At 36.8% G+C, this 19,175-nt stretch overlaps 1 protein-coding gene across 4 annotated transcripts in view; it reads right to left on the minus strand.

The window, feature by feature from the left end:
* ROS1 (ROS proto-oncogene 1, receptor tyrosine kinase) overlaps positions 1 to 18,537 on the minus strand; it is a 99,203-nt gene extending 80,666 nt beyond the window's left edge. For 2 of the 4 annotated variants that reach the window (XM_019668302.1, XM_019668300.1), the window contains exons 1-5: positions 17,889 to 18,458; positions 11,559 to 11,603; positions 9,370 to 9,429; positions 7,155 to 7,181; positions 3,447 to 3,507 (exon numbers count right to left, since the gene is read on the minus strand). In XM_019668302.1, the coding sequence (XP_019523847.1) occupies positions 3,447 to 3,507; positions 7,155 to 7,181; positions 9,370 to 9,429; positions 11,559 to 11,603; positions 17,889 to 18,011 (316 nt within the window). In that variant the 5' untranslated portion in view covers positions 18,012 to 18,458. The other 2 variants (XM_019668301.1, XM_019668303.1) reach the window with 2 other exon arrangements.
* Between the last annotated feature and the right edge of the window lie 638 nt (positions 18,538 to 19,175).

Below are 19,175 nucleotides of genomic sequence, written 5' to 3' on the forward strand. Positions count from 1 at the left end.
TCCCCATCTTTTGTTTTGTTTTGTACCCCCTGCCTTTCTCCAATTTTTTTATAGTGGTAAAACAAACATGACACAGTTTACTTTCTTAACCATTTTTAAGTATACAGATCAGCGGTATTAAGTATATTTATATTGTGCAAACATCACTACCACCATCTTCAGAATTCTTTTCATCTTGCAAAACTGAAACTGGACCCATTAAACAATAACTCCCCATTCTTCTTTCCCTTCCGCCTAGCAACCGCCATTCTACTTTTTGTCTCTATAATTTTAACTATTCTAAGTGGGATCAAACCATATTTGTCTTTTTGTAAATGGCTTATTTCACTTAATATAACGACCTCAAGGTTTACTCATGCTATAGCATATGTCAGAATTTCTTTCCTTTTTAAGTCTGAATAATATTCCATTGTATATATACACTCATATTGCATTTTGCTTATTCATTCATCCTTCAGTGGACATTTGGGCTGCTTCCATGTTTTAGCTTTTATAAATTCAATATGGATGTATAATATGGGTGCATAAATACCTCTTCATAACCCTGCTTTTAATTCTTTTGAGGATATACCCAAAAGTGGAATTGCTGGATCATATGGTCATTCTAGCTTTAATTTTTCAAGGAACTATGATCCTGTTTTCCATGGTGGCTATACTATTTTACATTCCCACCAACAGTGCACAGCGTTCCAATTTCTCCGATTCCTCTTCAACACTTTTATTTCATTTTTTGTGTGTGTGTGTGGGTATGAAGTGGTATTTCATTGTAGTTTTGATTTTCATTTCCCTAATAATTAGTGATGTTGAGCATCTTTTCATCATTTTTATATCTTCTTTGGGGAAACATCTATTTAAGTCACTTGCCCATTTTTTAATTGGAATGTTTCTTTTTTATTGTTGTTGAGTTTTAGGAGTTCTCTATATATTTTGGTTAATAAGCCCTTCTCAGATATAGCATTTGAAAGTATTTTCTCCCATTCTATTGGTTGTTTTTGTTTGTTTGTTTTGCTTTGTTTTTTTGTACTATGTCAATAGTGACTTTCTAGGCATAAAAATTTTTAATTTTCATGAAGTCCAATTGGTCTGTTTTTTTCTCTTGTTGCCTGTGCCTTTTGTGTCATATACAAGAAATTGCCAAGTCCATTGTTGTAAAGATTTTGCCCTGTTTTCTTCTAAGAGTTAGAGTTTTAAGTCTTACATTTCTATCATTGATCCATTTTGATTTAATTTTTGTATATGATGTTATATAAAGGTTTAACTTTATTCTTTTGCATGAGGAGATACAGTTTCCCCCGCACCATTTGTTGAAAAGACTATCTTTTCCCCATTGAATGGTCTTGGCATCCTTGCTGAAAATTGTTTGACTATATATATATATATATATATATACACACAAGGATTTATTTCTGAACTCTCTATTTCTAATCCATTGATCTATATGTTTGCCTTTATGCCAACACCACAGTGTTTTGATTACTATAGCTTTGTAGTAAGTTTGAAATCAGGAAATGTGAGTTCTCCAGCTTTGTTCTTCTTTTCAGGATTTGTGGTCCCTTGAGATCCAATATGAATTTTATGTTGGGTCTCTCCATTTCTGCAATGACTGTCTTTAGGATTTTTATAGGATTGCATTAAATCTGTAGATAACTTTGTTACTATTGGCATCTCAACAATGCTGTATTTCAATCCATAAATATGGGATGTCTTTCCATTTATTTAATCTTATTTGTTTTAGAAATGTTTTGTAGATTTTATTTTACAGGTAGGTCATTTACCTCCTTGGTTAAGTTAATTCTTAAGCATTTTATTCTTTTTGGTGCTATTGTAAATGGAATTGGTTTCTTAATTTCCTTTTCAGAATGTTTATTATTAGTGTATAAAAATGCAATTTGATTTTCGAGTATTGACTTTAAATTACGCTACTTTGCTGAAGTTGTTTATTAGTTCAACAGATCTTTTTGTGGTATCTTTAGGGTTTTCTACACATAAGAAATGTTTCTATAACATTTCTATTATATCATCAGCAAATATAATTTTACTTCTTCCTTTCAAATTCAGATGCCTTTTATTAGATCTATCAAATTCGGGTGACTTTTTCTTGTCTAATTGCTCTGGCTAGCACTTCCAGTACTATGTTGAATAAAAGTGGCAAAGCAGGCATTCTTGCTTGAACTTAGAGGATAAGCTTTCTTTTATAGAAAAAGAATCACTACTCTGGGTGAGAAAACATGGCAAATTTTTATATGGAGCTTAAAATGGCTAAATACAAACACCAATGATCTCACTCTTCTAAAAGTTGGCACAATTCTAATTACTATAGATACTGAATCTGGGCTAATTAAAGTCCATACTAGAATACTCTGTGACCCAGAAAAAAAATAAAGCCATTGTCATCTGAAGGTCTAGATTACAGAGAGGCTTAGCACAACCCTTCTCTGCTGGTTCTTCTATTCGTGGTTCATTTCTGGCTACTATAACAATACAAGGAAAGCACAGTTCCACGTTTAACCTTTTAGGCTGTGAAATACTTAATAGCAGGGATTGGAATATGCTGTGGGATACCTTGAAGAGGAGTCCAATGGTGCAGAGTAAGAAAGAACCATAAAGCATCAGAAAAGATGTAACTTGAGAACTGAGCAGAAGAGTTTTATAAGTACAAGTAAGTGTAAATTTCATAGCTAAAAAAAGACACATTTCAAAGCCATAATGATGCATATAGAAAAACAGAGATAACATAGGTTTACTCTATAATATCAAGACAAAGGTGAACCAGATGAGAAAGAGAAGCTAAACTGAACTATATACTACTTTTAATACAGCGCATAGCAGAGTGGATAAGAAGAGGCTCTGGAATGAGATAACTGGGTTTTAATTCAAGTTACACTCTTCCCTAGCTATGCAACCCCAAGCAAATATTTACACTTGTGACTCATTTTTCTTATCCATGAAATGAAGATGTTAATAGTATTTATATCTCTGAGAACAAAAAAGCTAATACCTATAAATTACTTAGAACAATTCTTGATTCATAAATACCTAATAAATAACAATGTTTTGCATTTCAATACATTATTAGCTATTATAATTAAAACAGTGGCATTTCCTGACATCAAGTTAGCTCAGGATTCACATTTGTCTCTCTCATTAAGATAGAAGTCATTGCATCTACTGAACTGAAGGCCAAATCTCAAGTTCTAAACATCAGTCATCTGTTTCCCCTATTTTGCTCTGAAAGAAGTTCCACTGAGTCTGTCTGAAAATTGCTTCCACGTATGAAATTATTGAAATATAGATTAGATGATAGATAGATAGATAGATAGATAGATAGATAGTACTGAGATATAGAAGTCTAGATAATTTTAGACGTGGCTCATTATCCTTACATAAGCACAGGTCCCTAGAGTGGTGTGAATTATTTTCGGCAATAGTCGTATGTGTCTGCCTACCTCTCACTTCCTCTTCATATGCACCTTCAGAACTGCTGCAGCCGATCTCACAGGATTCTCGCTATGGGAGACAGGTAACACGTCAGTCGGTGCAGCCTTTGTACTGTTTTGGCTGATAAGTTTCACCAAATTTTGAACACTGAATGCCTGATACGTAAGTATACTTGTATCTCAATTATTTCAAGTGTAATACTTAAAATTCCCATTTTCAAGTGGCATTAGAACAGCACCTTTCAAACATTTTTTACCATGTCCCAAATTCCAAATTACATGTTACAAAACAACTTAGGACATGCATACATGTTGGAGGTGGAGGGAGGGGAGTGAGGGAAATTCTTGAAATAGTACTTTTCTTTTTCCTTTTTAAAATAGTTTTATTGAGATATATTTTACATATCATAAAATTCATCCATCTAAATCATACATTCCAGTGTTTTTTTAGTATATTCAGAGAATAAAGCAGTCATCACTACAATCTAATGTTAAAACATGTTCATTTCTAAAAGAAATCCTGTACCTGTGATGCACTTTTATCTATTCTATTCTATTCTATTCTATTCTATTCTATTCTATTCTATTCTATTCTATTTTTGTTTATTGTGACTCTTTATTCACTACCTTGATTTCATGACCCTCTAATGGGTGTTACCCCACAGTGTGAAAAAACACTGAGCTCAACAATGCAATTATATGTTTGCCATCCTAGTCAAAGTTCTGGTGTGCTAATAACCTAAAACTCTATCTTAAAATTACATTTATTTCATATATCCATGCCTTCCTTGAAAAATTAAAAAATGACTACAAACTTTATAGGAAGCGAACTTTCAATGGCTATCTTAATATCAATGTTAAATTTTTAAGGTCTACAAAAATGTAATAATGATTAACACTTTATCTCATTAACCAAACATTTTGATGACCAAGACACAAATTTCCTGCAACTCTTAATAGATGCATTAACATTAGCTAAGAAAAAAAATTTTTTTAACTTGGAGAAAAGGCACATTGTAAAACTACAACACAATCATGATCAATCTTCCTATTCTTGCTGAATTTATAATTATAATACCTAGGACAACATGTCATTGTTTCTCATAATAGTGGAAACCATGGCACAGTTCATTTCCCTTCGACATCCCAGATAGAGAGCTGTGATTTGCAAATACTCGCTGTCCAATGTTTGATCTGTGCGCACAAAGGAAGTGGACACTGATAAGCCCAGGTTTGCTTAGTTAAGGATTAATTTAAACAACTCAGTTTGGGCTCGGGATTATTTAATTTAAGGGTTTAGCGTACTTTTCACATCTTCTTTTCAGGTTTCAGTAAAATACATTCAACCCATTCACCAACTGCAGAGAATAAATAAACCAAGTGGCAAGAAAATTATCATGTAACGTGGGATTTTTTTTTTCAAGAAAGAAAATTGAGGAAGAAGAAAGGGGATGGAATAATGTTTACATGGAAATATAAGTAGTTCTGACTATTGGAGTGGGCCTTTTTTGCCTGCATTTTTTTCAGGAGAAAATAGTTAAAATTCTGATCTAAGCATTTAAATGTTTTGTTTTGCTTACTTTTATGAAGCTTGGTTTTTTCCAGATTTATTGAGATATAATATATGCATAACATTGGGTAAGTTTAAGGTGTACAATGTGTTGATTTGATACATTTATATATTGCAAAATGATTACCATTATAGCATTACCTAACACCTCCATCTCATCACAACATTTCCATTTTCTTTTTTGTGGTGAGAACATTTGCGATAAATTCTTTTAGCAATATTTAAGTTTCCCTCTCTCTCTCTCTCTCTCTCTCTCCCTCTGTCCCTCCCTCTCCAGCCTAAACAATATTAGACTTCAAATGAAGTAATCCAGTGTTTCTCAAGCTTGAGTTGCCTAAAGAGAATCTGAAGATGGTTGGATTTAAGAAATTCACATAATTTAAGCCCAAAGCCTCTGAATGGGGCATTTATACAACATATCCAAGCTACTGCGCCTCCATCCCCACTGCGGAAGCCCAGTTCATACTTCCCAGGGGCTATGCCAGCCTGGTGTCTCTGTTCCCATCCATACTCTCATTTTTACAATAGTAAAGCCATCTTTGTCATCATCCCTCTGGTGCCACTTTGTGTTTCCCAGATTGCACACATGCTGTCGGTGTTTCTTATCCTCTAACACAAGGAGGACATGCCCACCACCCTCCTGGGATGCCTCTAGTGCAGCCTCTCCATTTCAATTGCGGCTTCATTTTCTAAAAACTCATTCATTCAAAAAGCACTTATTGATACCCTTTATGTGCCAAGCACTGTTTCAGGCTCTAAGCATATGGCAATGAGCAAGATGTCTTCATGGAATCTACGTTCTCTTAGGAGGGAATAAGTAGACAACAGCAGAGTAGCATATTTTAAAAATATGTTTAGATTATGAAAAGTGCTATGGAGAAAATAAAGCAAGTGAAAGGCATAAGGCATGATGAGGCAGGAAGGAGACTTACTTTAGTTAGTGGGATCAGAAAGAACCACACAGAGGTGACCCTCCGGGCAAGACCCAGGTGATCAGGAGGAGCTGGGCTTGCGAAGATCCAGGAAAGGACAAAAGCCTTGAGGCGAGAACATGCCTCGTACATTCGGAGAAGAGGAAAAGGCCAACGTGGCCAGCACAGAAAAAGGAAGAGGGCGGCGAGATGAGGGAGAGGAGCCAGGGGACGTTGGTAGCTTGTGTTTTATCTCTTTTTGGCCAAAGCTCACCACCATTCACTCCCAAGGGGAAAAAAATTCACTCAGGTACAGAGTAACCACAGACTGTTGAGAAAACATTCCAATGTAATTTTCTTGGTTTTATTTTTATTTTCTATGAAAGAAGGCATTTTCCTATTTCCCTAACGTGGACTCCTTCCTCTGGCAAGACAGCATAGCTGTGTGCTCTGGTTTCCAGGATATGTGAATAGATTACAACATAGATTGTATATACAAATAAAGTAGTTTTATGATAAATACCTATTGTCAAATAATCTAAAAAAAAACTCTGAAGGGTATGGAATCCAGGACAGGTAAGTTCAGTTCAAGAAGACTGAGTAGGAAAATATCAAAATCCTAGGGTCATTCTGGAGGCGAGGGGGCGTGGGGGGGCCCTGGCGGTGGGGAGTGAGAGGGAACTGCGGCAGCCAGAGTCAGCATGAGGTCCCTCACGATCACAGCAGGAAAGAAAAACAAGCTGCATTTCAAAATGCTGTCAAAGAGGTTTGCTCAATAAGGAAGAAAATTGCAACTAACTTGTTTTTCTTCTAATGCATTGTAGTTAACGATAGAGCATATGCTTTATGGGTAAGAAAATGGAATCAGCAAAGATAAGGTTGTCCCTAGACGGGTTGCTTCTGCTCTCACCATCACCCTCCCCTGCTCAGGCTTCAGGAATGTGAACCTTTCGAACCAGATTAGAGCAATATATGTGTGTATATATGAATGTGTATGTACATATACCCATCTGTATACATTTATATATGCATGACATATATGCACATAGAAATATAAAACACAGCAAACGTTCATGCCAAAATGGAATTACCCAGTCATTTTTAGACCAGAGTACATACTCTCAGGAAGAATGTTTCTGTGTGCTGAGAATGACTCAGGTTTCTTCATTCTTTTTTTAACAAGAGATAAAGACATGGGTTTAATGACATCCTTGTTGTAAGTGATAGCCAACTTACCTCACAAACTGTGGCGTAGGTATCATTCTGCATAGAAAAAAAAAGGGAAAGAAAAACTATTTAAAATCTTCAAAGCTATAAATAATTTTAATGAGATTTTGCTATACATTTCATAATCTGAATGTCATTTATTTCTTCAAATTCATTTTTTTTCCAAATCAATTTCTTATCCCACCATTGACAAACAACCAATAAAATCAATCCAAAGCAAGGGAGCACGGAGCAGGGCCTTCTGTCCAGATAGGCCCCTGAGGGAACAGCCACCAAAATTGTGTTGTTTGCATTACTGGAAAAATGGTGGAGCGTGACGTCTACTAGACAACCTCAGTCAACCTGTTAGTTGAACCAGGTTAGAGAATGAGGGGGTGTTGGCAGATGCCCAGGGAAGACAGAACTTGAAATCAAAACCACCACTAGGAAAAGCCAGCCGGTCTGCTGCCCGGAATGGCCCCTCCAGTGTCCACTCTGTTTTCTGGACTGCTTCTGACAACAAGTGGTGCTCCCGTCCACTCCCTCAGCGAGCGTTGTCTGAGCACCTGTACATCTGCCCCTCACTGTGTCCAGTGCAGGAGATGCACTGTGAACAGAAAAGACAGCATCCTGCCCTGATGGGCTTACATGTCAGGGCAAAAGATATTTAAACATACAACAAGACAAATAATGATTTAAATTGCAATTTGTAAAAAGTGCCACCAAGGAGACGTAAAAATGTTTTTTGACTGTATAATGGTTTCAAGGTCCAGATAGCACCTGCCCCACCTTTTGGTAATTTCCGTTCTATGAAGTACATAGTCATAAACATGAGAGTGGGCATGTGTAACACCTATGCAGAGATCTGTGAGGACATACTGTAAAGAAAAGCTATGAGGATAGGCTAATGTCCTTATGTAAATCTCAATGCTACAATTTGAGTCATTAATAGAAAAAGACATTACCCAACATTACCGTGATCCTTACTGATTTAATCTCTGACCTAAACAAAACAATTTAAACAAGGCAACCCACTCTTAAATTATAAAATTCTTATCCATGAGATCGAGGAATGACAGTATCCGGTGCTATCCTTAGAAGGAAGATTCAATTATTATCCTAATTTATTGACAAGGAAAGTAAAGGATCAAAAGGTCAAGTACCTTAACTAAGTCACATACTAAGGGACAAAGCCAAGATAAATTAAAAGTGAAAAATGGGGCCGGCCGAGTGGCGCGTTGGTTAAGAACTCGCTTGGGATGCCAGAGGGCCCCGGTTCGGATCCCACATATGAGGGCCAGTGACACTGCCCTCCACAGCTAAGATGCTGAACAACAGCTCAACCTGGAGCTGGACTGCTGTGAGTAGCCGGTGACGGTGTAGGCTGCAGCCCCTGCTGCAGTGGGTTGCCATGGGCTACCGTGTGTAGCCAGCAGCCAGCGTGAGCAGCCAGCGTGAGCGGCCAGCAGCCGCAGTGAGCGGCCATCCAGAAACCGGCGACTGATCTGCCTCGCCCGGGAAGAGCGCAATGATGGTGCCAACTTGGGCCAGTGAAGCAACGTCCTCCACAACTAGACTGAAGAACAAAATGACAGCAACTTGTCTGTTCCCCTTCCCCCAATTCCCCACCTCTGTTCCCATCCCCCCAATTCCCCAATAAAAATCTTTTTTAAAAAAAGTGAAAAATGAAGTATTGGCAGATGTATTCCTACATAAAGCGGAGTAAACCTAGGTGCTTATGACCTCTGGATTAGATCGTCACCATGTTCCCTGCAGAGAAACTTAGAACATGATTTTGGGGCCTGCTCTCCAAAGGGTCTAGAGACCACCAGCATTGCATCACCTAGGAGCCTGTTAAAAGTGCAGAATCTCAGGCCGCACCCAAGACATACTGAATCAGAATCTGCACTTTAACAAGATCCCCAGTTGATTGCATATTAAATTTTGACAAGTGCAGGACTAGGAAATATAACAACATTCTACTAAAAGGCCTTTCTAGTTTGGAGCAATTGGGCATCCCTGGGTTTCATGGTTTGAGTTAACCTCCCTTGGTCTCCAGTTGCATTAACAGTGTTGATCTCAATGTATTCCCCATCACTACATGTGACTCAGCCTGTCATGCTTTCCCTTTAGAGTCTAGCTAACTAATTGAAAGACAGTGGAAATTCAACTGGGGATCCTCTTAGATAACTTTTCTCCTGAGGAAAAAAATTAATATTAAAACAGAAAAATAGTTAATACTTACACACTTTAAAGCACAGTTTTCCTGATCTAAAGAGTTCCAAAAATGACATCCTTGGATGCACTGCAAGAGACAATAAGAGGCAGCGGTGACCGAAGAGGTGTGACTTTTTTGTCACCTGAAAATGCAACGTAGTAACAAGAAGTGTTTTAGAAATAGAAATCTACCTAGGAAACTGTGGCCTCAAAAGGATCAGAACCTTCAGGATTCTAAGCAGAGCTGTCCCTTCTACAGACAGAGCAGAGCTTAGTGTGGCTCACTGCAGGACGGCAGGGGTGCTAAGTGGAGGTCAGCTTGGGCTGGGCAGGCTGAGAACCCAGAGAATGTCCAGCCTTCAGGGAGCACATTGTCCACTGGTTGGTTGGCAGCAGGTAAAGTCTAGGAGAGCGTGGCATCAAACCATGGGGCGGCCTCCCATGACAAGCAAAACTCAAAGCTGGGAGTCAACCAGAAGGCAGCATATCAAAACCCAAACACGTGGATAGTTTGGGAAGCCTGCTGCCCACTAGCCTGTTTTTGCCCCATAGTTGCCCTGAAAACCCAAAGCTCCCCGGCCTCCCATTGGACAGACTCGGCCCATTTCCTCTTGCCTTACTCGATCTGTCCGTGTCTGCAGTTCTATAGACCATTCTTGCCCCAGGCCACAGTGACACCTGCATCCCCGTTCCCCTTCCTCTCAGTTCCTTCTTTTTTGCTGTCTCTTTTTTCCTCTTCCCAACCCTTTTGGGTTTGTGTCCTACCCTCAGCTTGTTCTTTAATTGCTCTTCAAGTACTCTACGAGTGAGCTCATCCACTCCCTCAACTTCAGGCATCCTAGGTGCCGGTAACCCCGAAATTTAAACCTCAGCCTGAGGCTCCTTCCTGAGCTCCAGACCCAGATTTCCGGTTGCTCATTAGACATCTCTATTTGAGTCCCTACACACACTGCAAATTCAGCATGTGAAATATTGAATTCCTCACTCTCTACCCCTCAATTTGCTCTTTTTCTTAATTTCCTATTAATATGCTATTACAGTCTTCTGAGCTGCCTGAGCCAGGAATCAGGGCGCCTTCTCTTTCCTTCATTTAACTGGTCCCCCCGGGACAACCCATCACCAAAGCCTATTGACTCACCTCTTCATTAGCTGAAATCCATCTGAGTTCCTCACCCACTCACTGCCCTGCTTTTCTTCTGTGCCCACAACCACTTGCCAACAGCCTCTTGAGGGACCTCTCTTGTTTCCACATTTGGAATGATCCATTTAAAAACCTAAACACACCCTTCTCTTACCTGAAATTCTGTGTGTAAATGCAACCAAATTACCAACATGGTCTACGGAGCCCTCCACGATCTGGCCCCACCTAACTTGACAACCTCATCTTCCATCTCCCCACCCTCCACACACATACCCCATTTTCCAAGCAAGCTGAAGTGCTCATACCTTCCTGAACAAGTTAGGCTACCTCAAACCTTCACATCTTGGCACAAAAGGCTCCCTCTGACTGGTATACCCTTCCCCTTCTAGGCCTTCTGGAAAACTCTTCATCTTTCTAGTTTTAGTTCAAAGGTCAGGTAGACACCTGAGGTGTTTTTCCTCTTGTGTATTCTCTTTCCCCTCGTCCACACCACTATTCTGGCTCTCAGGATGCTGTCTGGTCATGGTTTGATGTATGTGTCTGTCTTCTGTCTTTCTCACAAGGTTGAGAGTCCTTTAAAACAGACACCTTACGAGTATTTTATTCATTGTTAAGTCTCTATTAACTAGCACAGCGCCTGATTCATACTTACGCTTTATGTCACTAAACACTTGTTGAATAAATGGACACAGGTGCAGAAAAGTAATAAAACCATAAATGTAATTGTTAGAAGAAACATTGAAGACTATATCCAATCCAACCTTCCCAGGTACATAATAAAACTAAGTCTCAGAAATAGTAAGTAATTTGCCCAAAGCCACACAGCTACAGAGAATCAAAATCATGGACTTGAATTGGTCCTGTGCTCTTTCCACTTCAATACACTGTCCCTGATTTCATTTTTGAATATTCTGTAATTCAGATTTATCACTATTTTCGATTGTCCTTCTTCCAGCTGGGACAACTGAATGAGGTTTTACTTAGGAGTTACTCTTATTGTAATAAAACCTGACCATTGTTCCCTTTTTATCAATGTAAACACTGTAAAGTTCTTACCAGTAGAAGCGATTACTCACCGGTTCACTTAGATTATATGGCATGCCGATGTCAAGCTGCCTGCCCTGAAATGAAGGAGGTAATAAACACCAGCTCTCAATATTATGTTCCATACAACTACCACAACTTTTTATAAAAAATAGCTTCCTGGAATAGTGTTACTTCCTTGGTGTTTCCAAACTAGAAAGCAAGGAGCCAAATGTTTTAAAGTCATTAAATTGGTCATGAAATCAAATAAAATACCACTGCAAATTATAAGACATAATGTCTAAAAATTCTGCAGAAATGATAAAGGTGGGAGTGGGGGTGTGGCTATACAGAGCGGTTAAGGATAATGGAATGTCACACAGCATTAAATAAGCCTGTAACATCAGAGGACTCCTGGATTAAACATGAACTATGTTCAGACTTTTCTTTTTAAAAAATGTCTTATTAAGAGCAGAGAAAAATACAAATTCAGAATTTTACGTAGATTAAATATCAGATTACTTGTTTCTTTTTTTTCTCATATTTCCACAACTTTTAAGAACTTTTGTGTGCTGGGGGAATATAAAAGAAATAGGAACTAAGGGGGACAATCTATAAATTGCCCATGCACACCCTGGTCTTTATTTGAGTAGACACCTTCGTAAACAGGATGGCATATGATAATCAGATATGTGCCCGAATAGTATTGCCCGGATATGATCTAATTGTCAATCTGTCTCACTGATCATTGACAGAATTATGAGCAAAGGAAAACTAAGTGAATTTTTCTGTTGGTACTGCTCAGACTCCCCTCTGAAAAGTTGCTGAATTTGAACCACTGACTTGGAGGGGAGATTAACTCAACAAGGAGCAGGACATGTGTCCTTGGCTGACTCAGCACTACAAGCAAGATATGTTGCAGGAGGTGACAGAAAATCTAAGTGGGGTTGGGAGGTGGTTTGAGCACCTGTTGTGGTGTTCTGAACATCCCATGCTTTTCAGAGGAAAGAGAAAAAATGTCTGTCACTAAGTTCATTGAGCACTTTCTCTCTTCCATGTGAGCTCCATCCAGTTTTCTCTTCACTTTATCCTCTGTACCTAGAACTGTGTCTGAGGGATAACAGGTGTTCAATAAATATATAGTGAAGGGATAAATCTATGAATTTAAGATGGCTATTAGTTAGGAATGTTCCAGCAGTTTTGTCCCTTAAAAGCATTGTCCAGTGGCCTAGCATGAATAAATGTTGCCTTTTTTCCTTTCATTTGATGTGTGAATAAAGATTCCTCTAATCTCCATTTCCTAACCACTTATATTTGTAAAGAAGGATGCTTAATATATTTTTGGTTTTAGATAATAAATACTTAGAGAGTAAGAACTGTATCTTCTACATTATTTGTGCAACCACGTGCTTAATAGTACTTTGTTTCTATGGCTTTGTTCAAAATGAAGCTTTTGATTTCCCTTTATATGATTGAACCACTATTGTATACAGTTGGTGTATGATAGTGAATTTGCAATTGAAATTTTTCCTATCCCTTCAAAAATCTATTAGCTCATGAAAGCAAAAGGGTGGATGCTGGGTAGGTTTTGTGTTCCATTTTAAACAATAGGACAACAGAGGTGTTTCTTGACAACCACAATGTCACATTGTAACAGCACTGACTTCTCCTGTTGGCACCTCTCAAGATTAAATTTAACGGGCTGAATGGAGTGCCCATCAAGTGGTCTCATGAATCAGGTCTGCAGGGTTCGAAGGAAGCAGATTTTGTCAACACTCTTCTCAAATCAACACTCATCCTCCTTCCCCCTCATCATCATCATAGCTAACGTTTAGTGTTCCAGGCACTCCTCAAGGTATTTTACACTAAATTTCATTCAACATCTCCACAACCCTATTAGGCAGGTACTATTATTAACCCTATTGTACAGTTGAGAAACAGGGAGATTTTGTAAATTGCCCAAGAGTTAGGATTTGAAGGGGTGTTGGAGGAGTTGCCTCCAGAGCCTGTGCTCTTAACCAAAGTAGGATGCCTCCTGTAATCTGCACCAAATTCATATTCTTCACTTTGGAGTTGGGATCCTGCCCAGTTTACCTTAGTTCGCCTGCTCCAATCATCTGCTTAAAACACACAGTCCCAGTCATGGATCTTAAGTCCTCTTAACCCAACACCTACTTCTTGGCACAAGCTTTCCTATACCACCCACCTCAGGTGGAACTAATTTCATTCTTTACTTCCTACCATAATAAACGAAACAGAGCAGGATGACCTGAATTTTAATCCCACATATGACACTTGTTCCCAATATGTTATTGTAAAAGTTACCTGTGCTGTCTAAAATTGATATTCTCACCTGAGACATAAGTAAAATAATATTTAGTTCATAAAGTTCTGTGAGGGTTCAATTATATAATGTATTAATTATTATATAGTACAGTGCTAAGCACTTAAAAATCTATTATTAATATTATATACAAACTTGCTATAAACAGCCTTTTGCAGACATATCTTGGTTAGCTATAAAATAATCTCTTCAGATAAATTTTTTGATGTTCAGGGTTAAAGGTATATTTTTCCTTTTAATTTTGATATTTATTAACCCGTTGTTTTCTAGAAATCTATCAGTTTACATCCTAACCAACAGTACATGAAAATGTCAGTTTATCCAAACTTTGCCAACTATAAATGTTTTTATTTTTGACAAAATAATAAAAGAAAAATTGATCATTCATTTTACTGTGCATTTCTATGGTTTTTATGAAGTTGAACATCACATGCATTTTAGCCATTTTTATATATATTTTTGAAGTAGATCTTAATGTTCTAAATTTATTTTAAATACTGTTTTATATATATAAGGGTTGGTAAAATTTTGTCATAATACTGTTTTCCATTTTTTACTTTGTTTTTACTGTATTCTGTTTATTGCATATAGTTTAACTTATTAAGCAGTAAAATTGATGAATAATATCTTTTAGGGAGTCCTCATTTTTGAATCAGGCTTCTTAAAGCATTCCCACTCCAAGATTATAGAAATATTTGTTCCTAATTAATTTAGTATTTGTATGGGATAACGTGTTGTTTTGTTTTTCTTATTCATCTGCATTTAAATCACACTTTTTAAAAATACCTCCTGGGATTTATTTGCATCTGATAGTGATGGGTGGAGATGGTTTTTTATACATTTTTTAACGTTCTTTTTTAAGGCTTTCATTTTTTTAGAGCAGTTTTAGGTTTACAACAATTGAGACTAAGGTACAGCAATTTTCCATATAACTCCTGCCCCCACACATGCACAATCCCACCCCCATCTTACCAGAATAGTACATTTTTTTACTAAAGATGAACTTACATGGACATATAGTCACCCGAAGTCCACAGTTTATGTTAGGGCTCACTCTTAGTATTGCATATTTTATGGGTTTGGATAAACATATAATGACATGTGTCCATCATTATAGTGTCGTACAGAGTATCCTCACGCTGTAACGATCCTCTGTGCTCTGCCTATTCATCTTTTCCTCTAGCCCCCTAAACCCCTTTGCTGTCAACCACTGATCTTTTCATTGTCTCCACAGTTTTGTCTTTTCCAGAATGTCATAGAGTTGGAATCATACAATATTCAGCCTTTTCAGATTGGCTTCTTTCACTTAGCATTATGCATGTAAGCTTCCTCCATGTCTTTTCATGGCTTGATAGTTCATTTCTTTTTAGCTCTGAATAATATTCTATTCTCTGGATGTGCCAGAGTTTATTTATTCATTCACCTACTGAAGGAGGGAGGAGTTGTTTTATTCTAAATGGATAGCCACACTTTAGTTTGAATTATCATCTTCTTCATATTTCATACTTCCTTATGTAAAAGGTCTTATTTCTGAACTGTATTCTGTTTTACGGGCCTATCTACTCCTACACCAATACAAACTGTGCTTATTTCTGGATATTTTATGGAATTTTTGGATTATAGTTTTGTTCTATTATCCTGTTATAAAGTTATATATTTTATATACAAAAAAAATATTAACATTTGTATTTTTTTTTAAGAAGACAACCTTCTGAATGCTATTGTTTTAAATAAGTCTTTTATTGACTTGAATTAATACTTCTAACAAAGCACTTCTCAACAGTAGTTTCTCAGTTGTTGGGATTTGTTACTCAAAAAAATGGTTTTTGTTGCCAAAGAAATTGAGAAAATTGTGATTAAACAAAGGCATTCATATACTATTGTGCCCTGCCTTGTGGATACACAAAAAGAGGGTATGGCAAAAAGTATTTCCATAAATTATTTGACCATGAACCTCTTTTGTTTCTTTTTCATAAAGGATCTCACAATACGAGTGTTCCGAAGAATATTATTTTTTGTTCTCTGCAGCACATAGCATATATAATTCAAAAACATTAAGTCAGTTAATACACTCAACTGATACAGATCCCTCAATTAATGTAAAATACCCATGCTCAAGCATAAAACTATGACTTGTGCACTTCTGAACAGCAATTCTAACATTCCTTTGTACAAGACTCTTCTGTGTTTCTTTTCAAAACAGCAAAGATGCCTTAATATCAAGAACCACCCAGTGAAACCAAAGATGACCTTCTTAGCAAGAGTCCAGGCTCAAAAGGATGACACACTAAAAAACAATTCAAGTGGTATAATAAAGTTGAGTACTTTATATATTCTTTCCCCTAATCCATGGTTTTTCTTTGTTCATTCACCTAGCTTTTGTCCCTCCAACCCCTGTGTGGGAGGCTCAGATAAAGAACATTTATTACAGTCAGATTGGCAGACCTTGTCTCTTGCAGTCACCACTACATCAGCTGTGCCTTTCTCTGTAGGTGGTGAACGGAAGGCAACTCAACAGAGGAACAAACTGTCTACTCCTACTGCCAAACCCTAAAATCAAGGAGCCCACACAAAAGGATAACATAAAACTAAACTTAACTAAAAAATAAAGTAAAATAGACTACAATATTGGAAACAACCAACATCAATTTTGATAGTAGCAACATTAGGCAGTTATAGCAGTACATTCATATGAGGCAATATTCTAAATATATTAAAGATCCTGTTTCCATAAAAAACTTCAGGATTTAGGGGAAAACTCACAATATAATGTCAAATGAAAATCTGGGTGCACAACTGTGCATAAAATATATACATTTTTCAGGAAAAACCACTGAAAGAAAATATAATCAGAGGTTAATAGTGGTGGAATTGTAGGGTTTTTCCCCTGTTCTTCTCTATTTCTTCTCTATCTTGTAAATATTTTACAACAAATATGTATTCTTGTTATAATCAGAGAAAATTTTTAAATGTTTTAATAAAGAAAACATTAAATAGTCCCATTCTTCCATTTTTAAGTTGGGTTACAACCACAAAAACCTAAAGCATACAATTCTACATTAATGGCAATGATGTCTTCAGCAAAGATTTATATAAAATACTAAAGTTTTTTAGAATGTTATTATCCAGAGTAAGCCTAAATAGTGTTTTAAAATGTAGTTTAAATTCAACCAAAAAGAGTATAACAAGCAAATTCTTTTTTTAATCTATCCTAGGCTTCTATCTTCAATACTTTAGCATAATAATGAATGCTATGTTTGGTATTTTTATTATTTTTTTAAAGTATGACTTTAAACAATGTCAATGTAAGCCATCATGCTATTTCCTTTGTTTTTAGATGAGTGTATCTTTCCTTGGCCTGATTGTATTTGGTTTTTAAAGTTGATTCAGTGACCGTTTTAAGTACAACTAAACCACAATAACTGAAAAGACATGAAACAATATATATAGGGGAGGGATGACATTTATACATGAGAAAAAAACATAAATTTCCTTATAAAACAAACTCATTACTGAAAAAACTACAAATGCACAGCCAGAAATAAAGGAATATACAAACAATTCTTACTTTTAAAATAAAATGTTCTGTATGGCATTGATTGCATCTGCTACCATGGTCATCGACCTCCCCATACAATCATTTATCCACAATATAAATAGTACTGATGTCTGCAACTAGAAGGTATTTCCCTGTGGCCAAACCTATTTCATGTTTCAAGACAAATATGATTTTGTAATAAATGAGTTTAAATTGATATTATTAAAGCACGCAACATTGATTTCATTAAAGCCTTTTTTACCCAAATCCCATGGCTTTTCCTCCCCCCCAAAAAAAATCTATGAACAGATAAGAAATAAAATAGCCTTGCCTTACTTTCCGTAATTATAAATAGCCCTAACTTACTCTGGAAAAAGAATCTTTCTTGTCTTTCTAGGACTTCTGATGGGAAATATTCTCATAAAGCGAAAATAATTCAATCACTTATAACAAGCTGAATTCTGTTCCTACAAAGACAAATATTAGACCAGTAAAACTTACCAGGTTAGTTACACATGACTTTAGGCAGCTGTTTAAAACTGTACAGTGAACCACAGACATCCATATGCAGCTAAGAGTTGCAATGCTGACGAATTTCAGGGTAAGCCAGTAAATGTTCTTCATCACTTCCCAATGGCGGATTTTTAGATGACTGTTCTCATTTTCTCCATTCTATTATGCGAATTCTTTGGGTTTCATCACTTCAGCTGAAAGAGTGGCTGGTGGAACTTTTAAAAAATAATATTTAGACCAATTAATTTAGATCTTTGAATCCTAGAGAGCTTGTAAGATGAACATAAGTTATTTCATATCTTCGCTTTGTTTTACTCCCATAAAGAAAATCACCCACTGACTAAAGGTTAGGTCTTAGAAGAGCGCTTCACATGGAAAGTAAACAAAGTGAAAATGCAAATCGCATTTCAGCAAGCATGCGAAATGTGCGCAGCCTGAAACTGGAATGCTTCTGTGGATCATCCGCCACTTCATTTTCCTGAGGTTGGTTCGGCTATGCAGGAAATTGGGTTTTAACCATCGATACTTTAGCAAAGAGTAACACTATCACAATAAAGAATAATTGGAAAAATAGAAGCACCTCAATTAATGATTCAGCAGAAAGGAAAAACAGAGCCCTTTGAAACCAAATGCATATTTTAAAATTTAAAAGCAAGCAAAGCTGAAATTCATAGACAAATACTCAGGGTGAATTAAAGACAAGGAAGTTTGTTAGAGTGCTTTCAGAACTTCACTACATATTAACTAAAATACTGCCTTATCAGGTCTATTGAGACAGAGAGCTGAAACTAGGCACCATAGAGACCACAGATATGCACAAGTGTAGCTGTCTTGAAAAGGAAATATTGTACAAATTTCAATTAGCTAAGCACCGAGATAAAGGTAAGCTGAAACCTAAAACAAAGAATTTGCAATCTGCAAGGTACAGAAGTGTCATTCTGGATAACCACTTTTTAGATTGCTGAGCATTAACTCCTTAAGGCCTGATATTTTTGTGTTGGTGCTCTTTCTTCTGACAATCTAAAGTATTAAATAAACTTCCTTTCTTCTAAAATAAATTACACTAATGTAACTTAACCTTTTCCTTGTGGCATGAGGTTCTCATTAGGAGCAACACATGCATATAAGTTTTGCTTTGAGCTAAACATCTTTCAGTAAATGTTGACAAAACTGGTGTAAAACATAAGGATATCAGTAGACTCCAGAATTGACCCCTATAAAGTGTTTCCTTGAAAAATATTGTCCACGATCCAGCTGCTCTTTGTTCACTTTCTA

This window comes from Hipposideros armiger, unplaced genomic scaffold, assembly GCF_001890085.2.
Source record: "Hipposideros armiger isolate ML-2016 unplaced genomic scaffold, ASM189008v1 scaffold_523, whole genome shotgun sequence".
Taxonomy (NCBI): Eukaryota; Metazoa; Chordata; class Mammalia; order Chiroptera; family Hipposideridae; genus Hipposideros; species Hipposideros armiger.